General features: G+C 42.6%; 1 protein-coding gene across 1 annotated transcript in view; it reads right to left on the bottom strand.

Moving 5' to 3' along the window:
• The window catches only part of fer1l6 (fer-1 like family member 6), a 395360-nt gene that overhangs the window by 274849 nt on the left and 98549 nt on the right, over positions 1 to 21962 (bottom strand). Inside the window, exons 9-10 of the mRNA XM_063059547.1 lie at positions 16977 to 17163; positions 15160 to 15352 (exon numbers count right to left, since the gene is read on the bottom strand). Of these exons, the coding sequence (XP_062915617.1) occupies positions 15160 to 15352; positions 16977 to 17163 (380 nt within the window). The remainder of the gene's footprint in view (positions 1 to 15159; positions 15353 to 16976; positions 17164 to 21962) is intronic.

Below are 21962 nucleotides of genomic sequence, written 5' to 3'. Positions count from 1 at the left end.
TCAAGCAACACACATCAAAGTTGTTGGTGAATGTAGCAGGCCAGGGAGCATCTCTAGGAAGAGGTACAGTCGATGTTTTGGGCCGAGACCCTTCATCAGGACTAACTGAAAGAAGAGCTAGTAAGAGATTTGAAAGTGGGAGGGGGAGGGGGAGATCCAAAATGATAGGAGAAGACACGAGGGGGAGGGATGGAGCCAAGAGCTGGACAGTTGATTGGCAAAAGGGATATGAGAGGATCATGGGACAGGAGGACCAGGGAGAAAGAAAAAGGGGAGGGAGGGAAAACCCAGAGAATAGGCAAGGGGTATAGTGAGAGGGACAGAGGGAGAAAAAGGAAAGAGAGAAAAAGAAAAAGAATGTGTGTATATAAATAAATAATGGATGGGGTGTGAGGTGGAGGGGGAGAACATATTATTCTCCGTAACTTCCGCCACCTCCAAGGGGATCCCACCACTAAGCACATCTTTCCCTCCCTCCCCCTCTCTGCTTTCCACAGGGATCGCTCCCTACGCAACTCCCTTGTCCATTCGTTCCCCCCATCCCTCCCCACCAATCTCCCTCCTGGCACTTATCCTTGTAAGCGGAACAAGTGCTACACATGCCCTTACACTTCCTCCCTTACCACCATTCAGGGCCCCAGACAGTCCTTCCAGATGAGGCGACACTTCACCTGTGAGTCGGCTGGGGTGATATACTGCATCCGGTGCTCCTGATGTGGCCTTCTATATATTGGTGAGACCCGTCGCAGACTGGGAGATCATTTCGCTGAACACGTACGCTCTGTCCGCCAGAGAAAGCAGGATCTCCCAGTGGCCACCCATTTTAATTCCACATCCCATTCCCATTCTGACATGTCTATCCACGGCCTCCTCTACTGTAAAGATGAAGCCACACTCAGGTTGGAGGAACAACACCTTATATTCCGTCATGGCAGCCTCCAACCTGATCGCATGAACATTGACTTCTCAAACTTCCGCTAATGCCCCACCTCCCCCTCGCACCCCATCCGTTATTTATTTCTATACACACATTCTTTCTTGTTCTCTCCTTTTTTTCCCTCTGTCCCTCTGACTATACCCCTTGCCCATCCTCTGGGTTCCCCCCCCCACTTTTTCTTTCTTCCTGGGCCTCCTGTCCCATGATCCTCTCATATCCCCTTTGCCAATCAACTGTCCAGCTTTTGGCTCCATCCCTCCCCCTCCTGTCTTCTCCTATCATTTTGGATCTCCCCTCCCCATCCCACTTTCAAATCTCTTACTAGCTCTTCTTTCAGTTAGTCCTGACGAAGGGTCTCGGCCTGAAACGTCGACTGTACCTCTTCCTAGAGATGCTGCCTGGCCTGCCACGAAGAACATATCAACGTCTGCTTTAAATATACCCAATGAACTGGCTTCCACAGCCATCACTGGCAATGAATTTTTCTGATTCACCACTCTCTGGATAAAGAAGTTCATCCTCGTCTCTGTTCTAAATGGACGCCCCTATATTCTGAGACTGTGGCCTCTGGTCCTAGACTCACCCACAATAGGAAACATCCTCTCTATATCCACTCTGTCTAGGCCTTTCAATATTCATTAGGTCTCAATGAGATCCCTCCCTCATCCTTCTAAACTCCAGTGAGAACAGGCCCAGAGCCCTCGGACACTCCTCATATATTAACCTTTTCATTCCCATAAACCTCCTCTGGATCTTCTCCAATGCCAGCAAATCTTTTCCAAGGTAAGGGGCCTAAAACTGCTCACAATACTCCAAGTGTGGTCTGATGAATGTCTTACTAAACCTCAGCATTGCATCCTTGGTCTAATATTCCACTCCTCTTGAAATGAATGCTAACATTGCATTTGTCTTGCTTACCACTGAGTCAATCTGCAAATTAACCTTTAGGAAATCCTGTAGGAGAACTCACAAGTCCCTTTGCACCTCTAATTTTTAAATTTTCTCCCTGTTTAGAAAAATAGTCTATGCCTTTACTCCTTCTACAAAACTGCATGACCATATACTATACTATATTATATATATATACTATATTATATTCCATCTGCCATTTCTTTGCACATTTTCCCAATATTTCTGCAGACTCCCTGCTTCCTCAATACTACCTGGCCCTTAACCTATCTTTGTACATTCTGCAAACTTGGCCATAAATCCATTGATCCTGTCATCCAAATTGTTGATATATAACATGAAATGAAGTGATAACAATACCAGCCCATGCAGAATACCACTAGTCACCAGCAGCCAGCAAGAATAGGCCCCCTTTATTTCAACTCTTTGCCTGCTGCACATCAACCAATCTTCTATCCATGTTGGTACCTTTCCTATAATACCAGCTTCAAAAGCCTTCTGAAAATCAAAACAAGCCACATCCACTGACTCTCCTTTGTCTACCCTACCTAGTATTTCCTAAAAGAATTCTACCAGAACGATCAGGCAAGATTTCCCCGTAAGGAAACATGTCAGCTTTGGACCACTTTATCACGCACCTCCAATTAGCCAAAATCTCATTCCTGTTAATGGTCTCCAACATCTTCCCAACCAATGAAATCAGACTTACTGGCCTAAAATTTCCTTTCTTCTGCATCCGTACTTTTTTTTTTACAATTTCTGCTTCCGCCTTCCTTCCTTTTACGATTTTCCAGAACCTAGTGATTCTTTACAAATGCCTCCACAATCTCTTCAACTACCTCCTTCAGAAACTTGGGGTGTAATCCATCTGACCCAGGTGACTTATCTACCCTCAGATCATTCAGCTTCTCAAGCACCTTCTCCTTAGTAATAGCAATGTCACGCACTTCTGCCCCCTGACACTCTCGAATTTCTGGCATACTAGACGTGTCTTAACACAGTGGTGATTGATTGCAAAATATTTATCAAGTTCTTTCATCATTTCTTTGTCTCCCATTACTACCTCTCCAGCTCTCCAGAATCATTTTCCAGCACTCCAATATCCACTCACACCTTTCTTTCACTCTTTATATACAATGTTTATAAAAGGTATTCACTTCCCCCCTCCGGAAGTTTTCATGGTTTATGGTTTTACAACATTGAATCACAGTGGATTTAAGTTGGCTTTTTGTCACGGATCAACAGAAAAAGACTCTTTTATGTCAAAGTGCAAGCAGATCTCTGCAAAGTGATCTAAATTAATTACAAATATAAAAGACAAATTAATTCATTGCATAAGTATTCACCCCCTTTAAAATGTCACACTAAATCATCACTGGTGCAGCCAATTGGTTTTAGAAGCCACATAATTAATTAAATGGCAATCACCATATGCAGTCAATGTGTTTCAATTGACTGTAGTAAAAATACACTTGTATCTGGAAGATCCAACTGCTGGTGAGTCAGTATCCTGGCAAAAGCTACAATATAAGACAAAAGAACACTCCAAGCAATTCCGCAGAAAGTTTATTGAAAAGCACATGTCAGGAGATGGATACAAGAAAATTTCCAGTTACTGAATATCCCTTGGAGTACTGTTAAGTCAATCATCAAGAAATGGAAAGAATATGGCACAGCTGTAAATCTGCTCAGAGCAGGCAGTCCTCAAAATCTGCGTGATCGTGCAAGAAGGGGATTAGTGAGGGAGGCCAGCAACAGACCTATGACAACGCTGGATGAGTTACAAGCTTCAGTGGCTGAGATGGGAGAGACTTCACATATAGCTGTTGCCCAGGTACTTCACCAGTCGCAGCTTTATGGAAGAATGGCAAAGAGAAAGCCACTGTTGAAAAAAACTCACAAGAAAACTTTGCTAGAGTTTACCAGAAGGCATGTTGGAGATTCTGAAGTCACCTGGAAGAAGGTTCTATGTTCTGATGAAACTAAAATTGAGCTTTTTGGCCACCAGTCTTTGATGCAGTGGTGTGCTGGGACAATGGCATCAACAGAGGTGATGCCAACAGGCTCAATAAACTGATTAGAAAGGCTGGTTCTGTTACAGGAGTCAAACTGGACACACTGGAGGCTGTGGTAGAACAAAGGACCCTATGGAAAATTCTGGCAATTCTGGACAATGTTTATGCAAGTCAATGCATAAATACACATAGACATGGTCAAGAGGTTCAGTTGTTGTTCAGAATGTTCAGAATGGGGAAGAAATGTGATCTAAATGACTTTGACTATGGAATAATTGTTGGTGCAAGATAGGGTGGTTTGTGTATCTCAGAAACTGGTAATTTCATGGAATTTTCACACAAAAAAACAACAAAAAAATCCACTGAGCAGCAGTTCTGTGGGTGAAAACACCTTGTTAATGAAAGAGGCCAGAGGAAAATGACCTGACTAGTTCAAGCTGGCAAAAAGGCAAATAGCCATGTGTTACAACAGAGCATCTTTGAATGCACCACACACTGAGGTTGATGGACTACAGCAACAGGAGACCATACCGGGTTCCACTCCTGTGGCCACGTTACCATGTACTCACCTATACCTAATAAAGAGACCACTGAGTGGAATCTGCAAGCATATCTTTGGGAATGAGATAGGAAACTGGAGTAGCAGACAAAGCCCACACGGTCATGAAGATGTCATGCTAAGAGGTAGGGAACAAACCTGGGTTACTGGAGCCATGCAGCAGCTGTACCAGAGTGTCACCCACCCAAGGATAGTCTTTGTTATTCCTTAATATTTTGTCCAGGGTTAAAAAAAATCCCTTTAGTAATGTGGTAAGTAGGAGTAGCATGCCAGATCCCCTGTGACAATTTATATAATCTATTACATGGAACGTAGAAGAGTACAGCACAGTAACTGACCCTTCGTCCCATCTAATCGTGAACTATTTAAACTGCCTACTCTGTCCAAGACCGAAAGAAGCTGCAGAAGATCATGAACTCGGCACAGCACATCACACAAACCAATCTTCCGTCCTTGGACTCACTTTACACCGCACGCTGTCAGAGCAGTGCTGCCAGGATAATCAAGGACACGACCCACCCAGCCAACACACTTTTCATCCCTTTTCCCTCTGGGAGAAGGCTCGGAGCGTGAAGACTCGTACGGCCAGATTTGGGAATAGCTTCTTTCCAACTGTGATAAGACTGCTGAACGGATCCTGACCCGGATCTGGGCCGTTCCCTCCAAATATCCGGACCTGCCTCTCGGTATTTTTGCACTACCTTACTTTCCATATTTCTATTTTCTATTTATGATTTATAATTTAATTTTTTAATATTTACTATTGATTTGTAATCCAGGGAGCGGGAAGCGCAGAATCAAATATCGCAGTGATGATTGTACATTCTAGTTTCAATTGTTTGGCAACAATAAAGTATAAAGTATCGACCTGCACTGGGACCATATCCCTATTGTACATGTACCTATCCAAACTTCTCTTAAATATTCACATGCACCACTTGTGCTGACACACAATCACCACGCTCTGAATAAAAAAGTTTCTCTAAAATTTTTCACCTTTTACTTTTAACCCATGACCTCTGGTTGTATTCCCACCCAATTTCATGGAAAAAGCCTGCTTGCATTTACTCTATCTATACCTCTCATAATTTTCTATACCTCTATCAATGTTCCCTCAAACTTCAACGTTCCAAGGAATAAAGTCCTAACCTATTCAATCTTTCCTTATCATTGAGGTCCTCCAGTCCTGGCAACATCCTTGTAAATTTTCTCTCCACTCTTTCAGCCTTATTTACATCTTTCCTGTAGGTACATAGAATATAGAAATCGACAACACATTACAAGCCCTTGGGCCCACAATTTTGTGCTGACCATGTAACCTACTCTAGAAACTGCCTTAGAAATTCCCTACTGCATAGCTTTTTCTTAAAAGACCCTGTTGTATCGACCTCCACCACCATCACCGGCAGTGTATTCCACACACCCACCACTCTCTGTGTGAAAAACTTACCCCTGACGTCCACTCTGTACCCACTTCCAAGCACCTTGAAACTATGCCCCTCATGTTAGCCATTTCAGCCCTGGGAAAAAAACCTCTGGCTATCCACACCATCAATGCCTCTCATCTTCTTACACGCTTCTCTCAGGTCACCTCTAATCCTCCGTCGTTCCAAGGAGAAAAGGCCAAGTACACTCAACCTGTTCTCATAAGGCACACCCTCCAATCCAGACAACACCCTTGTAAGTCTCCTCTGCACTGTTTCTATAGTATCCACATCCCTCCTGTAGTTAGGGGACCAGAACTGAACACAGTACAACGTCTTGTATAGCTGTAACATTACCTCATGGCTCTTGAACTCAATCCCATGGTTGATGAATGCCAACACACCATACGCCTTCTTAACAGAAATGTTAACCTACGCAGCAGCTTTGAATGTCCTTTGGGCATGGACCTCAAGATCCCTCTGATCCTCCACACTGCCAAGAGTCTTACCATTAATACTATATTCTGCCTTCAAACTTGACCTGCCAAAATGAGCCACTTCACAATTATCTGGGTTGGACTTCATCTGCCACTTCTCAGCCCAGTTCTGTAACCTATCCATGTCCCACTGTAACCTCTGACAGCCCTCCAGACTATCCACAACACCCCAAAACTTTGTAACATCAGCAAACTTACTAACCCATCCTTCTACTTCTTCATCCAGGTCATTTATAAAAATCACAAAGAGGAAGGGTCCCAGAACAGATCCCTGCAGAACACCACTGGTCACCGACTTCCATGCAGAATAAAAACCATCTACAACCAACCTTTGCCCTCTGAGGACAAGCCAATTCTGGATCCACAAAAGAAGGTCTCCTTGGATCTCATTCCTCCTTAATTTCTGAATGAGCGTCGCATGGGGAACCTTAATAATATGCCTTACTGAAATCCATATACACTACATCCACTGCTCTACCTTCATCCATGTGCTTTGTTACATCCTCAAATAATTCAATCAGGTTTGTAAGGTATGACCTGCCCATGACAAAGCCATGCTGACTATCTCTAATCAGATAAAGTCTCTCCAAATGCTCATAAATCCTGCCTTTCAGGATCTTCTCCAACAACTTGCCACCAAGGTGGGTGACCATAATTGCACACAATATTCCAAATTACTCCTCACCAAATGTCTTCTACAACTTCAACATAATATCCCATCTCCCGTCTTCAGTACTTTGACTTATAAAGGGTAATGTGCCAAGAGATTTTTTTACGACCCTTGCTATCTGTGCCGCCAATTTCCATAACACATAAGACAAAGGAGCAGAAGTTGGCCATTCAGCCCATCGAGTCTGCTCCGCTATTTTGTCATGAGCTGATCCATTCTCCCATTTAGTCCCACTCCCCTGCCTTCTCACCAGAACCTTTGATGCCCCGGCTACTCAGATACTTATCGATCTCTGCCTTAAATACACCCAATGACTTGGCCTCCACTGCCGCCCATGGCAACAAATTCCATAGATACCCCACCCTCTGGCTAAAAAAATTTCTTCGCATCTCTGTTCTGAATGGATGCCCTTCAATCCTTAAGTCATGCCCTCTCATACTAGACTCCCCCATCATAGGAAACAATTTTGCCACATTCACTCTGTCCATGCCTTTCAACCTTCAAAATGTTTCTATGAGGTTCCCCCTCATTCTTCTAAACTCCAAGGAATACAGTCCAAGAGCGGACAAACGTACCTCATATGTTAACTCTCTCATTCCCGGAATCATTCTAGTGAATCTTCTCTGTACCCTCTCCAACATCAGCACATTCTTTCTTAAATAAGGAGCCCAAAACTGTCCACAGTACTCCAAGTGAGGTCTCACCAGCGCCTTATAGACCCTCAACATCACATCCCTGCTCCTATACTCTATTCCTCTAGAAATGAGTGCCAACATTGCATTCGCATTCTTCACCACTGACTCAACCTGGAGGTTAACCTTAAGGGTATACTGCACGAGGACTCCCAAGTCCTGTTGCATCTCAGAACTTTGAATTCTCTCCCCATTTAAATAATAGTCTGCCCATTTATTTCTTCTGCCAAAGTACATAACCATACACTTTCAATGAATTATGGACCTGTACTCCCAGATCCCTTTATTCTACCAACTCTTCAGTAGCCTATCATTCACTGTGTAAGACCTATCCTAGTAGGTTCTGTCAAAGAGCAACACCTCATAACTGTCTGCATTAAATCCCATCTACCACTTTTATAAGATCCTGGGTCCAGATCCCACTGCAAGCTTTGATAGTCTTCCTCACTGTCCACTATACCCCCAAACTTGGTGTCATCCATAAATTTGCTGATTCAGTTAAGCACATTATCATCTAGATCATTGATATAAATGACAAACAACGGACCCAACACCAATCCCTGTGGCACTCCACTAAGCACAGGCCTCCAGTCAGAAAGGCAACCATCTCTCGCCAGTCTCTGGCTTTTCCCACAAAGCTAATGACTAATCCAATTTACTACCTCATCTTGAATGCTGAGTGACTGAACTTTCTTGATCAACCTTCCATGAGGAACCTTGTCAAATGCCTTACTAAAGTCCATGTAGACAATATCCACTGCTGTGTCTTCATCAACTCTCCTGGTAAGTTCCTCAAAGATCTCTTAAAATTGATTAGACCTGACCTACCACACAAGCCATACAGTCCCTTGTCATGCCTATAATAACAATCCAAATTGTCCGTGTCTATCCAAATACTCATGTATCTAGTCCCTTCGAATACCTTCCAATAACTTTCCTACTACTGATGTCAGTCTTACTGGGCTATAATTTCCAGGTTTATTTTTAGAGCCTTTCTTAAATAGTGAAACAACTTTTATCTATCCTCCAATCCTCTGATACCTCACCTGTCGCTAGGGATGATTTAACTATCTCTGCTGGGGCTCCTACAATTTTGGGATCTGCCTCACATAGGGTCCAAGGGAAGACCTTTTCAGGCCCTTGGGAGTTATCCACCTGAAATTTCCTCAAGACAGTAAACCTCTCCTCCTCTGTAATCTGTATAAGGTCCAAGACCTTGTTGCTGCTTTGCCTCACTTCGGTAGATTCTGTGTCTCCCGAGTAAATACAGGTGCAAAAAATCCAATTGAGATCTTTTCCCTTTTCTTTTGGTTCCATACATAGATTATAATTCTCATCTTCCAGAGGACCAATTCTGTCCCTTGCAATTCTTTTGCCCTTAAATCAATTAGAAATTAATTAAATTATATAAATAATTAAATGGTCAGCAAACTAATTCCTTCTGCCTACACAATGTCCATATCCTTCTATTTCTCTCACATTTATCTAAACATTTCTTAAAAGTCCCTAATGTCTCTTAAAGCATCCCAGGCAGCACATTGCAGGCACCCGGCATCTTCTGTGTAAAATACTTGCCCCTTTGAATTTACCCCCCTCTCACCTTAAATTCATGCCCTCTGGTATTAGCCAACCCTAGGAAAAATATGTCTTTCTTCTCTATCCATGCCTTTCATAATCTTATGAACCTCTGTTCAATCTCCCTTCAGCCTCTGCTGATCCAGAGAAAACAATCCAAGTTTGTCCATTCTCTTTTTATAGCAAATGTCCTCTAATTCAGTGGTCCCCAACCACGGGGCCGCGGACCGGTGCTGGGCCGCAAAGCATGTGCTACCGGGCCGTGAGGAAACAATATGAGGCGATATGAAACAATATGAGTCAGCTGCACCTTTCCTCATTCCCTGTCACGCACTGTTGAACTTGAACATAGGGTTGCCAACTGTCCTGTATTTGCCAGGACATCCCATATATTGGGCTAAGGTAGAGTGTTCCTATGAAACCTTTCATGCCAAAATGGCAGAAAGCGAAGAAGCAATTACCATTAACTTATACGGGAAAAATTTTTGAGTGTTCCCAGACCCAAAAAATAACCTACCAAATTATACCAAATAACACATAAAACCTAAAATAACACTAACGCATAGTGAAAGCAGGGATGACATGATAAATACACAGCCTATATAAAGTAGAAATAATGTCTGTACTGTGTAGTCGGGAAGATTAAGCCAAAACCGATTTGTGGAAACAAAACTCGGCACGTACGCACATGCGCACGTCACGCATGCGCACACAGGAGCCTACGCAAGGCTTCATGGTCATGGTAGTCTTTCTCGGGGTAAACACAAGTGTCCCATATTTGACTGCTACTTTTGTCCCTTATTTGGGAGTGAGAAAGTTGGCAATCCTAACTGTAAAAGACATGTTGAGGTGAGTTTAACCCTACTCGAACACCCCACCCCTGGTCAGCTGGTCCGCAAGAATATTGTCAATATTAAACAGGTTTGCGGTGCAAAAAAGGCTGGGGACCACTGCTCTAATTCAGGCAACATACTGGTAATCCTCTTCTGCCCCCTTTGACATCCTCCATATAATGGGGAAACCAGAAATGCATGCAATACTCCAGACAAAGCCTAACTAACAGGGGTGACACTTAGACACAACTTCTTGTAGCTAAAGCACATGCTCCAAGCTTTCTATAACATTCTACTCATTGAAGTAAATCGACCAATGAATTGCAATGTGTTTAAGAGTGAAAAGCGAAACTTAAGTTGGGATAGGTGACATAACACATTCGAAGTGCTGTAGAAACACTTCAGGTCAGGCAGCAAAACAGTCAATGTTTTTTGAGCTGAGACCCTTTAACAGAACTGGAAGGCACAGGGGAAAATTCAGAATAAGCAGCTGGGTGTTTAAGCTGGCAGGTAGTTGGTGAAGCCAGGTGAGGAGTGAAGTGGGAAAATGGGAGGAGAGAGGAAACGAGAAGCTGGGAGATAATGGGGTGGAAAAGGTAAAGGGCTGAAGAGGAAGGAATCTGATAGGAGGGGACAGTGGACCATGGGAGAAAGAAAGAGGAGCAACAGGGGGATAGGGTAGGCAGGTGATGAGGAGAGGAGAAGGGATAAGAGGGGAGAAGCAATGGGGAATGGATAAAGAGAGAAGCTGGTGGAGGGGAGGGAGAAATTACCAAAGTCAGAGAAATCGATGTTCAGTTTATGCCATCAAGTTGGAGCTAGAAGGATATGCAGGTTTTGAGGAAATAGACCACAAGACCTTAAGATATAGGAGCAAAATCAGGCCACTTGGCCCATCGAGTTTGCTCCACCATTTCATCATGGCTGATCAATTTTCCCTCTCAGCCCCAATCTCCTGACTTCTCCTCATATCCCTTCATGCCCTGACTAATGAAGAATCTATCAACCTCTACCTTAAAATATACCCAATGACTTGGCTTCCACAGCCACCTGTGGCAACAAATTTCACAGATTCACCACTCTCTGGCTAAACAAATTCCTCCTCATCTCCATTCTAAAAGGACACGTCTTTATTCTGAGGCTGTGTCCTCTGGTCTTAGACTGTCCCACCATAGGAAACATCCTCTCCACATTCGTTCTATCAAGGCCTTTCACCATTCAATGGGTTTCAATGAGGTCACCCCTCATTCATCTGAATTTGGCAAATTCAGCTCCAGAGCCATCAAACACTCTTCATATAACAAGCTATTCAATCCTGAAATCACTTTTGTGAACCTCCTTTGAACTCTCTCCAGTTTCAGCACATCCTTTCAAAGATAAGAGGCCCAAAAGTGCTCACAATACTCCAAGTGAGGCCCCACCAGTGTTTTATAAAGTTTCAACATTACATCTTTGCTTTTATATTCTAGTCCTCTTGAAATTAATGCTAACATTCACTGATTCTCCTTTGTCTATACTGCTTGCTATTTCTTCAAAGAATTCCAATAGATTTGTCAGGCAAGATTTTCCTTTAAGGAACCATGCTGACTACAGCCTATTGTGCCAAGTACCGCAAAACCACATCCTTAACAATTGCCTTCAACATCTTCCCAATCACTGAGGTCAGACTAACTGGCCTATATTTTCCTTTCTTCTGCCCCTCTCCCTTCTTGAAGAGTAATGTAACATTTGTAATTTTGCATTCCTCTGGAACCATGCCAGAGTCAATTGATTCCTGAAAGATTATTATTAATGCCTCCACAGTCTCTTCAGCCACCTCTTTCAGAACCCTGCGTGTATACCATCTGCTCTGCCGTCATCCCTGATAGTGATTTTGGTCAATCAATTTTGGTCAGCTCCTCTCTCATGCTTGTATAATTCCACTTTACTCTTAACAAATCACAAAGAATTTTAATAAGAAGATAAGAAATAGGAGCAGGAGGTGGCCATCTGGCCCAAGAGCCTGCTCTGACATTCAATAAGATCATGGCTGATCTGGCCATGGACTCATTTCCACCTACTTGTCTTTTCCCCATAACCCTTAATTCCCCTACTATGCAAAAATCTATCTAACTTTGTCTTAAATATATTCACCGAGGTAGCCACCGCTACTTCATTGCACAGAGAATTCCACAGATTCATCACTCTCTGGGAGAAGCAGTTCCTCCTCATCTCTGTCCTATTTCTACTCCCCCGAATCCTGAGGCTATGTCCCCTTGTTCTAGTCTCACCTACCAGTGGAATCAACCTTCCCGCCTCTATCTTATCTCTCCCTTTCATGATTGTATATGTTTCTATAAGATCTCCGCTCATTTTTCTGAATTCCAGCGAGTACTCAATCTCTCCTCATAGTCTAACCCCCTCATCATCTCTGGAATCAACCAAATGACCCTCCTCTGCACCGCCTCCATAGCCAGTATATCCTTCTTCAAGTAAGGAGAGCAGAACTCCATGCAGTACTCCAGGTGTGGCTCCACCACCACCCTGTACAGTTGCAGCATAACCTCCCTGCTCTTAAATTCAATCCCTCTAGCAATAAAGGGCCAACATTCTGTTTGTCTTCTTGATAGCCTGCTGCACCTGCAAACCAACCTTATGTGATTCACGCACAAGCACTGTCAAGTCCCTCTGCACAGCAGCATGCTGCAATTCTTTACCATTTAAATAATAGAGAACTATGGGTATCCCTAGGTAATTTCTAAGGATAGGTAAGGACGTTTTCGGCACAGCTTTGTGGGCCAAAGGGCCTGTATTGTGCTGTAGGTTTACTATGATGTTCTAATAATCTGCTCTTTCATTTTTCCTTCCAAAGTGGATGACCTCGCATTTACCAACATTGCACTCCATCTGCCAGACCCTTATCTCTCACTTAACCTAGCTATATCTCTCTGAAGACTCTCTGTATCTTCTGCACAATTTTCTTTTCCACTCAGTTTAGTAGCATCAGTAAACTTAGATACACTATACTCAATCCCCTCTTCCAAAACGTAAATGTATATCATGAACAATTGTGGGCCCAGAGCCAACCCCTGCTGCACACCGCTCACCACTAATTACCAACCAGAGTAACACCGATGTATCCCAACTCTCTGCTTTCTATTAGTTAACCAATCCTCTATCCATGCTAATACATCACCCCCAACTCTATGCATCCTTATCTTATGAATATCTTTTATATGGCACCTTATCTATTGCCTTCTGGAAATCCAAGTAAATAATATCCATCTGTTTCCTCTATCCACTGCGCTTTTATATCCTCAAAGAAATTTGTGAAACTGGACCTGCCTTTGCTGAATCCATGCTGCGTCTGCCTGATGGATCCATTTCTTTCTAGATGCCTCGCTATTGCTTCTTTAAAGATAGCTTTAAGCATTTTCCCAACTACAGATGTTAAACTAACTGGCCAATAAGTACCTGCCTTTTGTCTTCATCCTTTTTTGACAGTAGCAAGACATTCACCATTTTCCAATCCACCAGGACCTGCCCAGAGTCCAGAGAATTTTGGTAAATTATCACCAAAGCCTCTACTATAACTTCCACCGTTTCTTTCAGTAGCCTGGGATGCATTCCATCAGGACCCGCGGACTTAGCAATCTTCAGACCCACAAGTTTGCTCAGCACTTCCTCTTTAGTGATAGCTATTGTACTGAGGTCCTTATCTCCCATCACATCCATAACATCTCTCTTTAGCATGTTAGATGCATCCTCCACCGTGAAGACCAACACAAAATAGTCATTCAAAGCCTCTGCAATTTCTTCATTACCCAATATCAATTCCCCCTTCTCATCCTCCGAGGGACCTACATACACTTTGGCCACCCTTTCCCACTTTCTATAATTATAAAAACTTTTACGATCCATTTTTATATTTTCTGCTAGTTTATTTTCATCATCTAGCCTCCCTTTCCTTATTGCTCACTTAGTGGTACTTTATTGCTTTTAAAAGTTTTCCCAATCATTCAGTTTCCCTCTACCTTTGGTGACTTTGTATTCACGAGCTTTTAGTTTGATGCCTTCTTTTATTTCCTTAGTTATCCGAGGCTGGCTCTCCCCACCCTTACTGCCCTTGCTTTTAACTGGAATACATTTCTGTTGAGCACTGTGAAAAATCTCTTTGAAAGTCTTCCACTGTTCCTCACCTATCCCACCATATAGCCTGTGTTCCCAGTCTACACTACCAAATCCTCACTCATCCCATTATGGTCTCCATTATTTAGGCATAATACACTCGTTTTTGATCAAACTATTGCACCCTCCATTTGTATGAGAAACACAATCGTACTGTGATCACTCTTTCCAAGAGGATCCCCGACTACAATATCACTAATTTTACCTGTCTGATTTCACAGGACCAGATCTAAGATAGCGCGTTCCCTTGTAGGTTCAGTAACATGCTGTTCAAGAAAGCCATCATGGATGCATTCTATGAAATCCTCCTCAAGACTGCCTCGACCAACTTGATTCACCCAATCTTTATGTAAGTTAAAGTCCCCCATGGTAACTGCTGTTCCATTCTTTCGTGCCTCAGATATTTTTCTGTTTATTGCCTGTGCCACCGAAATGTTATTATTCAGTGGCTGACAGACACTCACACCAGTGATTTTTTTCCCTTTACTATTCCTAATCTCTACCCAGATGGATTCAACATTCTGCTCCTTAGATCTTATAGTGTCTCTCACTATCGCCCTGATCTCATCCTTGATTAAGAGCGCTACCCCACCTCCCTTGCCTTCCTGCCTACCCTTCCATATTACCTGATATCCTTGGATATCCCAACCGTGTCTCTGTAATGCTCACTATATCATATCTCTTTGTACTGATTTGAGCCACAAGTTCACTGACCTTGTTTTGAATATTACTTGCATTCAAGTAAAGTGCCCTTACACTCACTGTGATTTTAAAAGCAAAAGTGTCATCAACAGGATGAGAAGAAGAAAGTTTAAACTGATACATCTTCTCAGAAGAGTATACAATTCCTTTGTTGAGAAATACCACTTATTTTGTGTTACCTTTATCTCCATCCTGTTTGTTTGATATTTTCTTCAGATCGATGTAATGAGTACCTATCACGACATCATTCACATTTCCCTCATCCCAGACTTGAACTCTGACTCGCTGGCAGAACGGAGGGAACATCTCTTTGAAAATTATTTGTTCATTCCAGATGGGCTCGGCACAATTTTTATGCACTGATGTTCGACCCTGGTGATGAGAAGGGAACAGTAGGATTTCCGTCATGAGCAGAGTGAAAGGAAGAGACATTCACAGGAAAACTCAGGAGTCCCAAAAAAAGACTTCATTATTTGCCAGGCATAACTCAAGGGTTCCCAAAGACTTCAATACTAGCTGGACTCAGGTGCCTGGGAAAAAATTATATTTCATTAGGAGTTTGAGGAGATTCGGTATGTGACAAAATGCAAATTTCTACAGAAGTACTGTGGAGAGCAGTGTAACTGTCTAGTTCTGAGGAATTGGAAAAAGATGCAGAGGGTTGTAAACTCAGACAACCCTATCATGAGTACTAGCCTCCTCACCATCAAAACATCTTCCAAAAGTGATGCCTCAAAAAGGCAGCATCCATCACTCAGGCCCTCACCACTCAGGCCATGCTCTCTTCTCAATACTACGGTCAAAGAGGGTTCAAGGATTTATCAAAGTATGCATATGGTATACAACCCTGAGATTTATCTCCCTATGGAGAGCCATGAAATAAAGAAAACAATGGAGCCTGTTCAAAGAAAAACATCAACACCTCCCACAACACAAAAAAAACAAAACCACACAAATGGCAAAAAAAAAAATTAGCGAAAAACACAGAATATAAAACAGCAACCCACAAGATCATTGAAAGAGTCCAGGCGTATTCAGTTTGGCTCGGTTCAGTTCAGTCTAGCGCTATGTCATTCATTATCCGCAGTCCGCCCCAATGAAAATCGCCCAAAATAGCAACCAAAAGCCAGAATCACATCGTAACATGAACTAAAGAGTGCAATCCACAAACAGCATCGATTAAACCTTTCTCAAGATCCAAGACTCTGGCACCATCAAGGGAGAGAGAGAGAGAGAGAGAGAGACCTTTTGAACACAGGGACCTTACTCCGAGAGCAGCCAAACGAGAGGGTGAGAGAAACCATCACACACTGACAGGGGATGTACAGAAGTCTGAAGACACACACTCTCTGTTTTAGGAACAGCCTCTTCCCCTCTGCCATTAGATTTCTGAATGAACCATGAACCCCTGAACACTACCAGTCTTTGATTGTGTGTGGTTTTTCATTGGTTCTATTGTATTTCTTTATCCTACTGTGAACGCCTGCAAAAAAATGAATCTCTGAGTTGTATATGGTGACATACAGTATACTGTACATAAATTTTCTTTGAACTTTCAAACTGTGATGTCCTCACCAATGTTAAAGTTACAAATTGGCCTGAATGACATCACTGGAGGCCGTAATAATAAAGGCATGCCATGCTGTTTTCCAAAGGTTGTTTCCGTATCTCCTACTCAAAGAAACAAGAAAACGTGACCTACCCATTGGTAGGATGCCACTTGCTGCAGCCATTTTTAATGCCCAATTGCTCTGTTTCCACCATCCAAATAGGGCTATAATATTACAATATGGAAGTCAACTTAACCTTGTTTTCCTGCCCACAACAGTTCTCATCATAACTGTTTAATTAATACTTTTATTCATTTTAATAAAACATGAACCAAAATAATTAATGTAACAACTATCTCCAAGAAAGCGCTTCAAGCTGTTCATAAGGTGATGCTCCAGAAGTTTAGAATGAAGAAGAAATAGAGAAATAATTTCAAAGAAAGTACCTTTTGACCAAAGAAAGTGACCACAACATATGGGTCTACAAAATCCTTGTTGTCTCCCTTGAATACTTTTGTTACATTTGCCATAAGGCTTGAATTCATCTTCGGAAGTCCCTGGGCTTTGTAAATCTTTACAAAAAAGCATGCCCATGGCCTCTCAGTTGGAAACCCCGCCGGAATGAGAAGATTCCTAGAGTTGGTTAAAAATTAAAATCTGAATAGAAAATCATCAGCTTTTTACTTCCCTTGTTAACAACCCCAAGATTCAATTTAACAGCAACAAACCCAAAAAAGTTGTTTAAAGATACTAAATGGGTGTGGGAGAAGGGGAATAGTGACCTTTCAACTCTGGCACTAAGGGCCAATTCCATCTTTGGTGGATTGAGGGGCTGTTACATTGAGGTGGCTCTTCCAAGCTGGTGCTGGAACTAACACTTTTTGGATTTTTGTTCTAATCCATAAGGAAGTTTGGCAAATTGTTGAATCCCAACAGAGAATATAGAATAGGGCCAAATTCAAATTTTAAACCCCAGCAATGTCTTTGTGCAGGTGGGAGGAGCAGGACTGGTCCCAGCGATGCAGTTAGTTCCCATCACATGTGCCTCTACCAATCACTACGAGCAACATAGAAGCATAACAGTTAGTACAATCGCTTTATAGCACCAAAGATCAACCAGTGGTGTTCAACTCCTGCTGCTGTCTGTGCAGAATTTGTACATGACCACATGGGTTTCCTCCACATGCTCTGGTTTCCTCCCACATTCCATAGATGAATGGGTTAGTAAAGATAAGGAATAGCTTTATTTGTCATATGAATATCAAAACACACTGAAATGCCTCATTTGTGTCAAATTAAAATCTGCAAAGGCTATGCTGAGTAGCCAAGTGCTGCCATGCTTCTAGCGTCAACATAGCATGGCCAAAACTCACTAACATTAACCGCAACTGTATCCAGGTTGTGAGTAGGCTATACTTATTGTGTCTGTGCAACTATATATTGATTAAATAAAAGCATACGCCCAGGAGTTGGCTTTATCTGGTGTATTCAGATTGCAGCGAGCGAGCGAGGGGGGGGGGAGGGAGGGAGGGTGATCAAAGTGCACAAATAAACAAGAGGTGGTGCTTAGGGGAGTTATTGCTCTAAAAGAAATAGATCCATAAGTTACACTTCCTCCCCCTTTACATTAATGCAACAAAACTGTATACATAAAACATTCAATTTCCCTTTCATAACCCACATTCCAAATAAACATGCTTTCAGAATAATGGTCCATAACTAACTTCACTATACATGGAAACATAGAAAACCTACAGCACAATACAGGCCCTTCAGCCCACAATGCTGTGCCGAACATGTACTTACCTTAGAGATTACAGAGGGTTACCTATAGCCCTCTATTTTTCTAAGCTCCATGTACCTATCCAGGAGACTCTTAAAAGACCCTATCGTACCTGCCTCCACCACCATTGCCGGCAGCCCATTTCACACGCTCACCACTCTCTGTGTAAGAAACTTACCCCTGACATCTCCTCTGTACCTGCTTCCAAGCACCTTAAAACTGTGCCCTGTATACAAAGGATTCAGTCTTTTGGGTAGTACTCTGCTTCTTTCAGAATAGCACCTCTAGATCTGTGGAGTGGCATCAGGTTTGCTAGGTGGCTTGATAAGACAACATTCTTGGTTGCCAGTGTCACGTTGCTGTCAGTGACATGATCATCATTGAGAGGCAAGTCTGGTGTTTTGTTGGATGCAATTGACTTAGGTGTGTTCTTTGGTTGAGCATCCAGTATCTGGTCCACATGATGTGTCCATGTATGATCTCCAACATCCACGATGTACATCAGTGGTCCAGATTTTGTAGCTATCCTACCGCGTGTCCTTGTCTTCTTGGTAATCATGCACTAGAACTTTCTGTCCAACCTCGAAGCTCCTTGCTGATTCACTTGACAACTGGCTGAACAGTTTATTCTGCACTTCCCTCTATAGATCTGGTTTCGGGTCTATACGAGATCTCAGATTCCTGTTCATGAACAGTGTTGCAGGTGTTTGATTTGTCATTGCATGAGCAGAGTTCTGATACACAAAAAGGAAGTTGCTCACGTGTGCTGTAGAGAAATATCTTCCTAGTCCATAGCTTTAATGGACTTACTGAATGTTTGGATGAACCTTTCATTGCTGGGTTGTGAGGAGATGACTTGAAATGTCTGATGCCACCTTTCTTCACGAACAGTCAGAATTCTTCTGACGTGTATTGTGGTCCGTTGTCACTCACAACTTGTTCTGGTAAGCCATTTCTGGTGAAGATGGTCCTCAGGGCAGAAGCAGTCTCTGTTAAGGTGGTTGACTTCATTGGTCTAACTTCCGACCACTTCAAATGAGCATCCACAGCAATCAGAAACATGGAGTCCATGAATGGCCCAGCAAAGTCAATATGCACTCTTAGTGACAGTGACAGTGGATGTAACAGTGCCTGTGGGGGTGCATTTTGAATTTTTTGGCATTCCAAACTGGGTTTTTGGTTAAGTATTTAATCTGTTTATATATTCTTAGCTGCCACATGTAGTTCCAGGCGAGACTCTCCCTTTTGACCGGACCCTGGTGTCCTTCATGCAGATTCCCTAACATTCTGGTGCACAGTTTAGAGGGAACCACAACACAAGATCTACACATCAGCGTTATTTAACATACCGACAGTTAGTCTCATCTCACTGAGAACTCAGGGAACATAGGATTACCTTGAGCCGGCCATCCTTGCATGGTGATGTCATAAACTTCTGACAATGTTGGGTCATTCCCTGTTTCTCTTTGTATTTCCAAAATTGTTACTATCAACGGGTCCACTAATGCTGTGTCACAATATAAAGACTTCTCTTCTTCAGTTGCCAACAATGGAAGATGTGACAAGCCATCAGTATTGTTGTGTTGTTTGGTACCCTTGAACTCAATGTTGTAAGTGTGGGCTCCTAGGAACAGTGCCCAAATTTGTAAGTGAGCAGCACACATGACTGGAATTACCTTCCTGGGATTGAAAATACACACAAGAGACTGGTGATCTGTCACTAGCATAAACTTTTGTCCATGGAGATAGCGGTGGAAATTCTTTATTCCCCATACTAAACAAAGAGCTCTCAGTTGATCTGTGTGTAGCTGCGTTCTACATTCGTCAGTAATCTTGAAGCGAACGCAATTGGACATTCGGATCCATCTTTCATAGTGTGTGACAAAACAGCCCCACTGCCTTAAGGGGACACATCACACGCCAGTCTAATGCTTAGCAATGGGTCATAATGGGTGAGCAGTTCGTCTGATGTTGTTAGTCCCTTTGTTTCCTTGAATGCTCTTTCACATCTTTCTGACCATTTCCACTTTGTTCCTGTTGGTAACAGGGTGTTCAATGGAAGGTAACACTGTGACAATGTTTGAGAGAAACCAATGGTAGTAGCTTACAAGGCCCAAGTATGACCTGAGTTGTGACACATTTTCCAATTTGGGTGCCTGTAGGACTACTTCAATCCTCTCTTGTGATTTACGTAAATGATATCCACAATTTGAGATTTCATTCTTAAAAAACTCACATTTCTCTCTCTTTGCATGCAGACCATATTCATTCAGCCTGGTAAGCACTTTACCAAGGCTCGGGAGGTGCTCTTCATCATTCTTGCCAGTGACGATAGTGTCATCAAGGTAACATTGTGTTCCTGGGATATTTTGAAGGACTTATTTGGTCCATTGCTTTTTGCCAAATTGCTGGAGTTGATGCAACGCCAAAGATGGTACGATTATACTGGAAAAGTCCCTTGTGAGTGTTGATTGTGAGGAACTTCCTGCTTGACTCCTCATTCTCCATTTGCAGATAGGCTTCTGACAACCTCTCCCCACCTGCTGAAGATACAAAAATGTCTTCTATTCACGGTAGGGATACTGCATAGTATGCAACACAGGGTTGATGCTCACTTTGAAGTCTCCACATACACGAATGACTTCGGCCTTACCTTCCTTGATCACCGGGACAATGGGTGTGGTACAATCGCTCCACTAAACCCTGGAGAGGATTCCTGATGCCTCCAAGCTCTGAAGTTCAGCATCCACTTTAGGATGTGCTTTATGGAATCTTGGTGCTGTTGCTTCATCCAGTCCAATTCTGGCCTTCGTGCCTTTGAGTTTATTTACCAATACCCTTCTAAAACGCCTTCATATTAACATAAAGCAGCTGTGACAATCTCTGGTTAGTGCTACCATTTGAGCTACAGTTGCCTGTTGATGACAGATTGAGAACTTTAATTGTGTGCCAGTCTAGTTGGATTTTTCTCAACCGTTCATGTCCGAAAAATGCTGGCCTCCACTTTTAAATACCTAAAGCTTTAACTGCTGTGTTTGGCCTCTATATGACATATTCACTTACAGTTTGTTTTTGGGAGACACTTTTTTGCCTGTGTGGGTCTCTAGCATCACTGAGGCCTTCTCTAATGATATCTGAGAAAACAGTCTATTGTAGTCAGCCAATGAAATTATTGACAAAGATGACCCTGTATCCAGCCCCATTTTCAATTTCACACCAGACACATCCATTGTGATACAGATGACTTTGTAATCTGCTTCAGTAATACTATGCAGTTCTAGGCATGACAGCTCACCATTGTCAGACTCTGTGTTGTCTGATTCTGTTTCACATTCGGTCACTTTATGCATTTGCTTTGTTTTGTCTTTGAAACTTTTCACTCTTTGGTTGTGTTTTTGTCTGCCTTGCACACTCTCTTGATGTGACCTTGTCTGTGACACTGTCTGCAAAGTTTTTCTTTAAACCAACAGTCATTTGTGTCATGGGAGGATTTGCCACATCGATAACATTTTTGGCTTTTTGCACCATTTAGGGACATTTTGTGCATTTCGCATTCTAAAATATTTTTCTGTAGTTCTACTACATCCTTTGCTGTAGTCTCTAATGACATTGCAATGGTCAATGTTTGTTCTAAGGTTAGGTCTCTTAC

The sequence above is a fragment of the Mobula hypostoma genome, chromosome 9 (genome assembly GCF_963921235.1).
Source record: "Mobula hypostoma chromosome 9, sMobHyp1.1, whole genome shotgun sequence".
Lineage (NCBI taxonomy): Eukaryota > Metazoa > Chordata > Chondrichthyes > Myliobatiformes > Myliobatidae > Mobula > Mobula hypostoma.
This window is presented reverse-complemented; position numbering and strand designations above follow the sequence as displayed.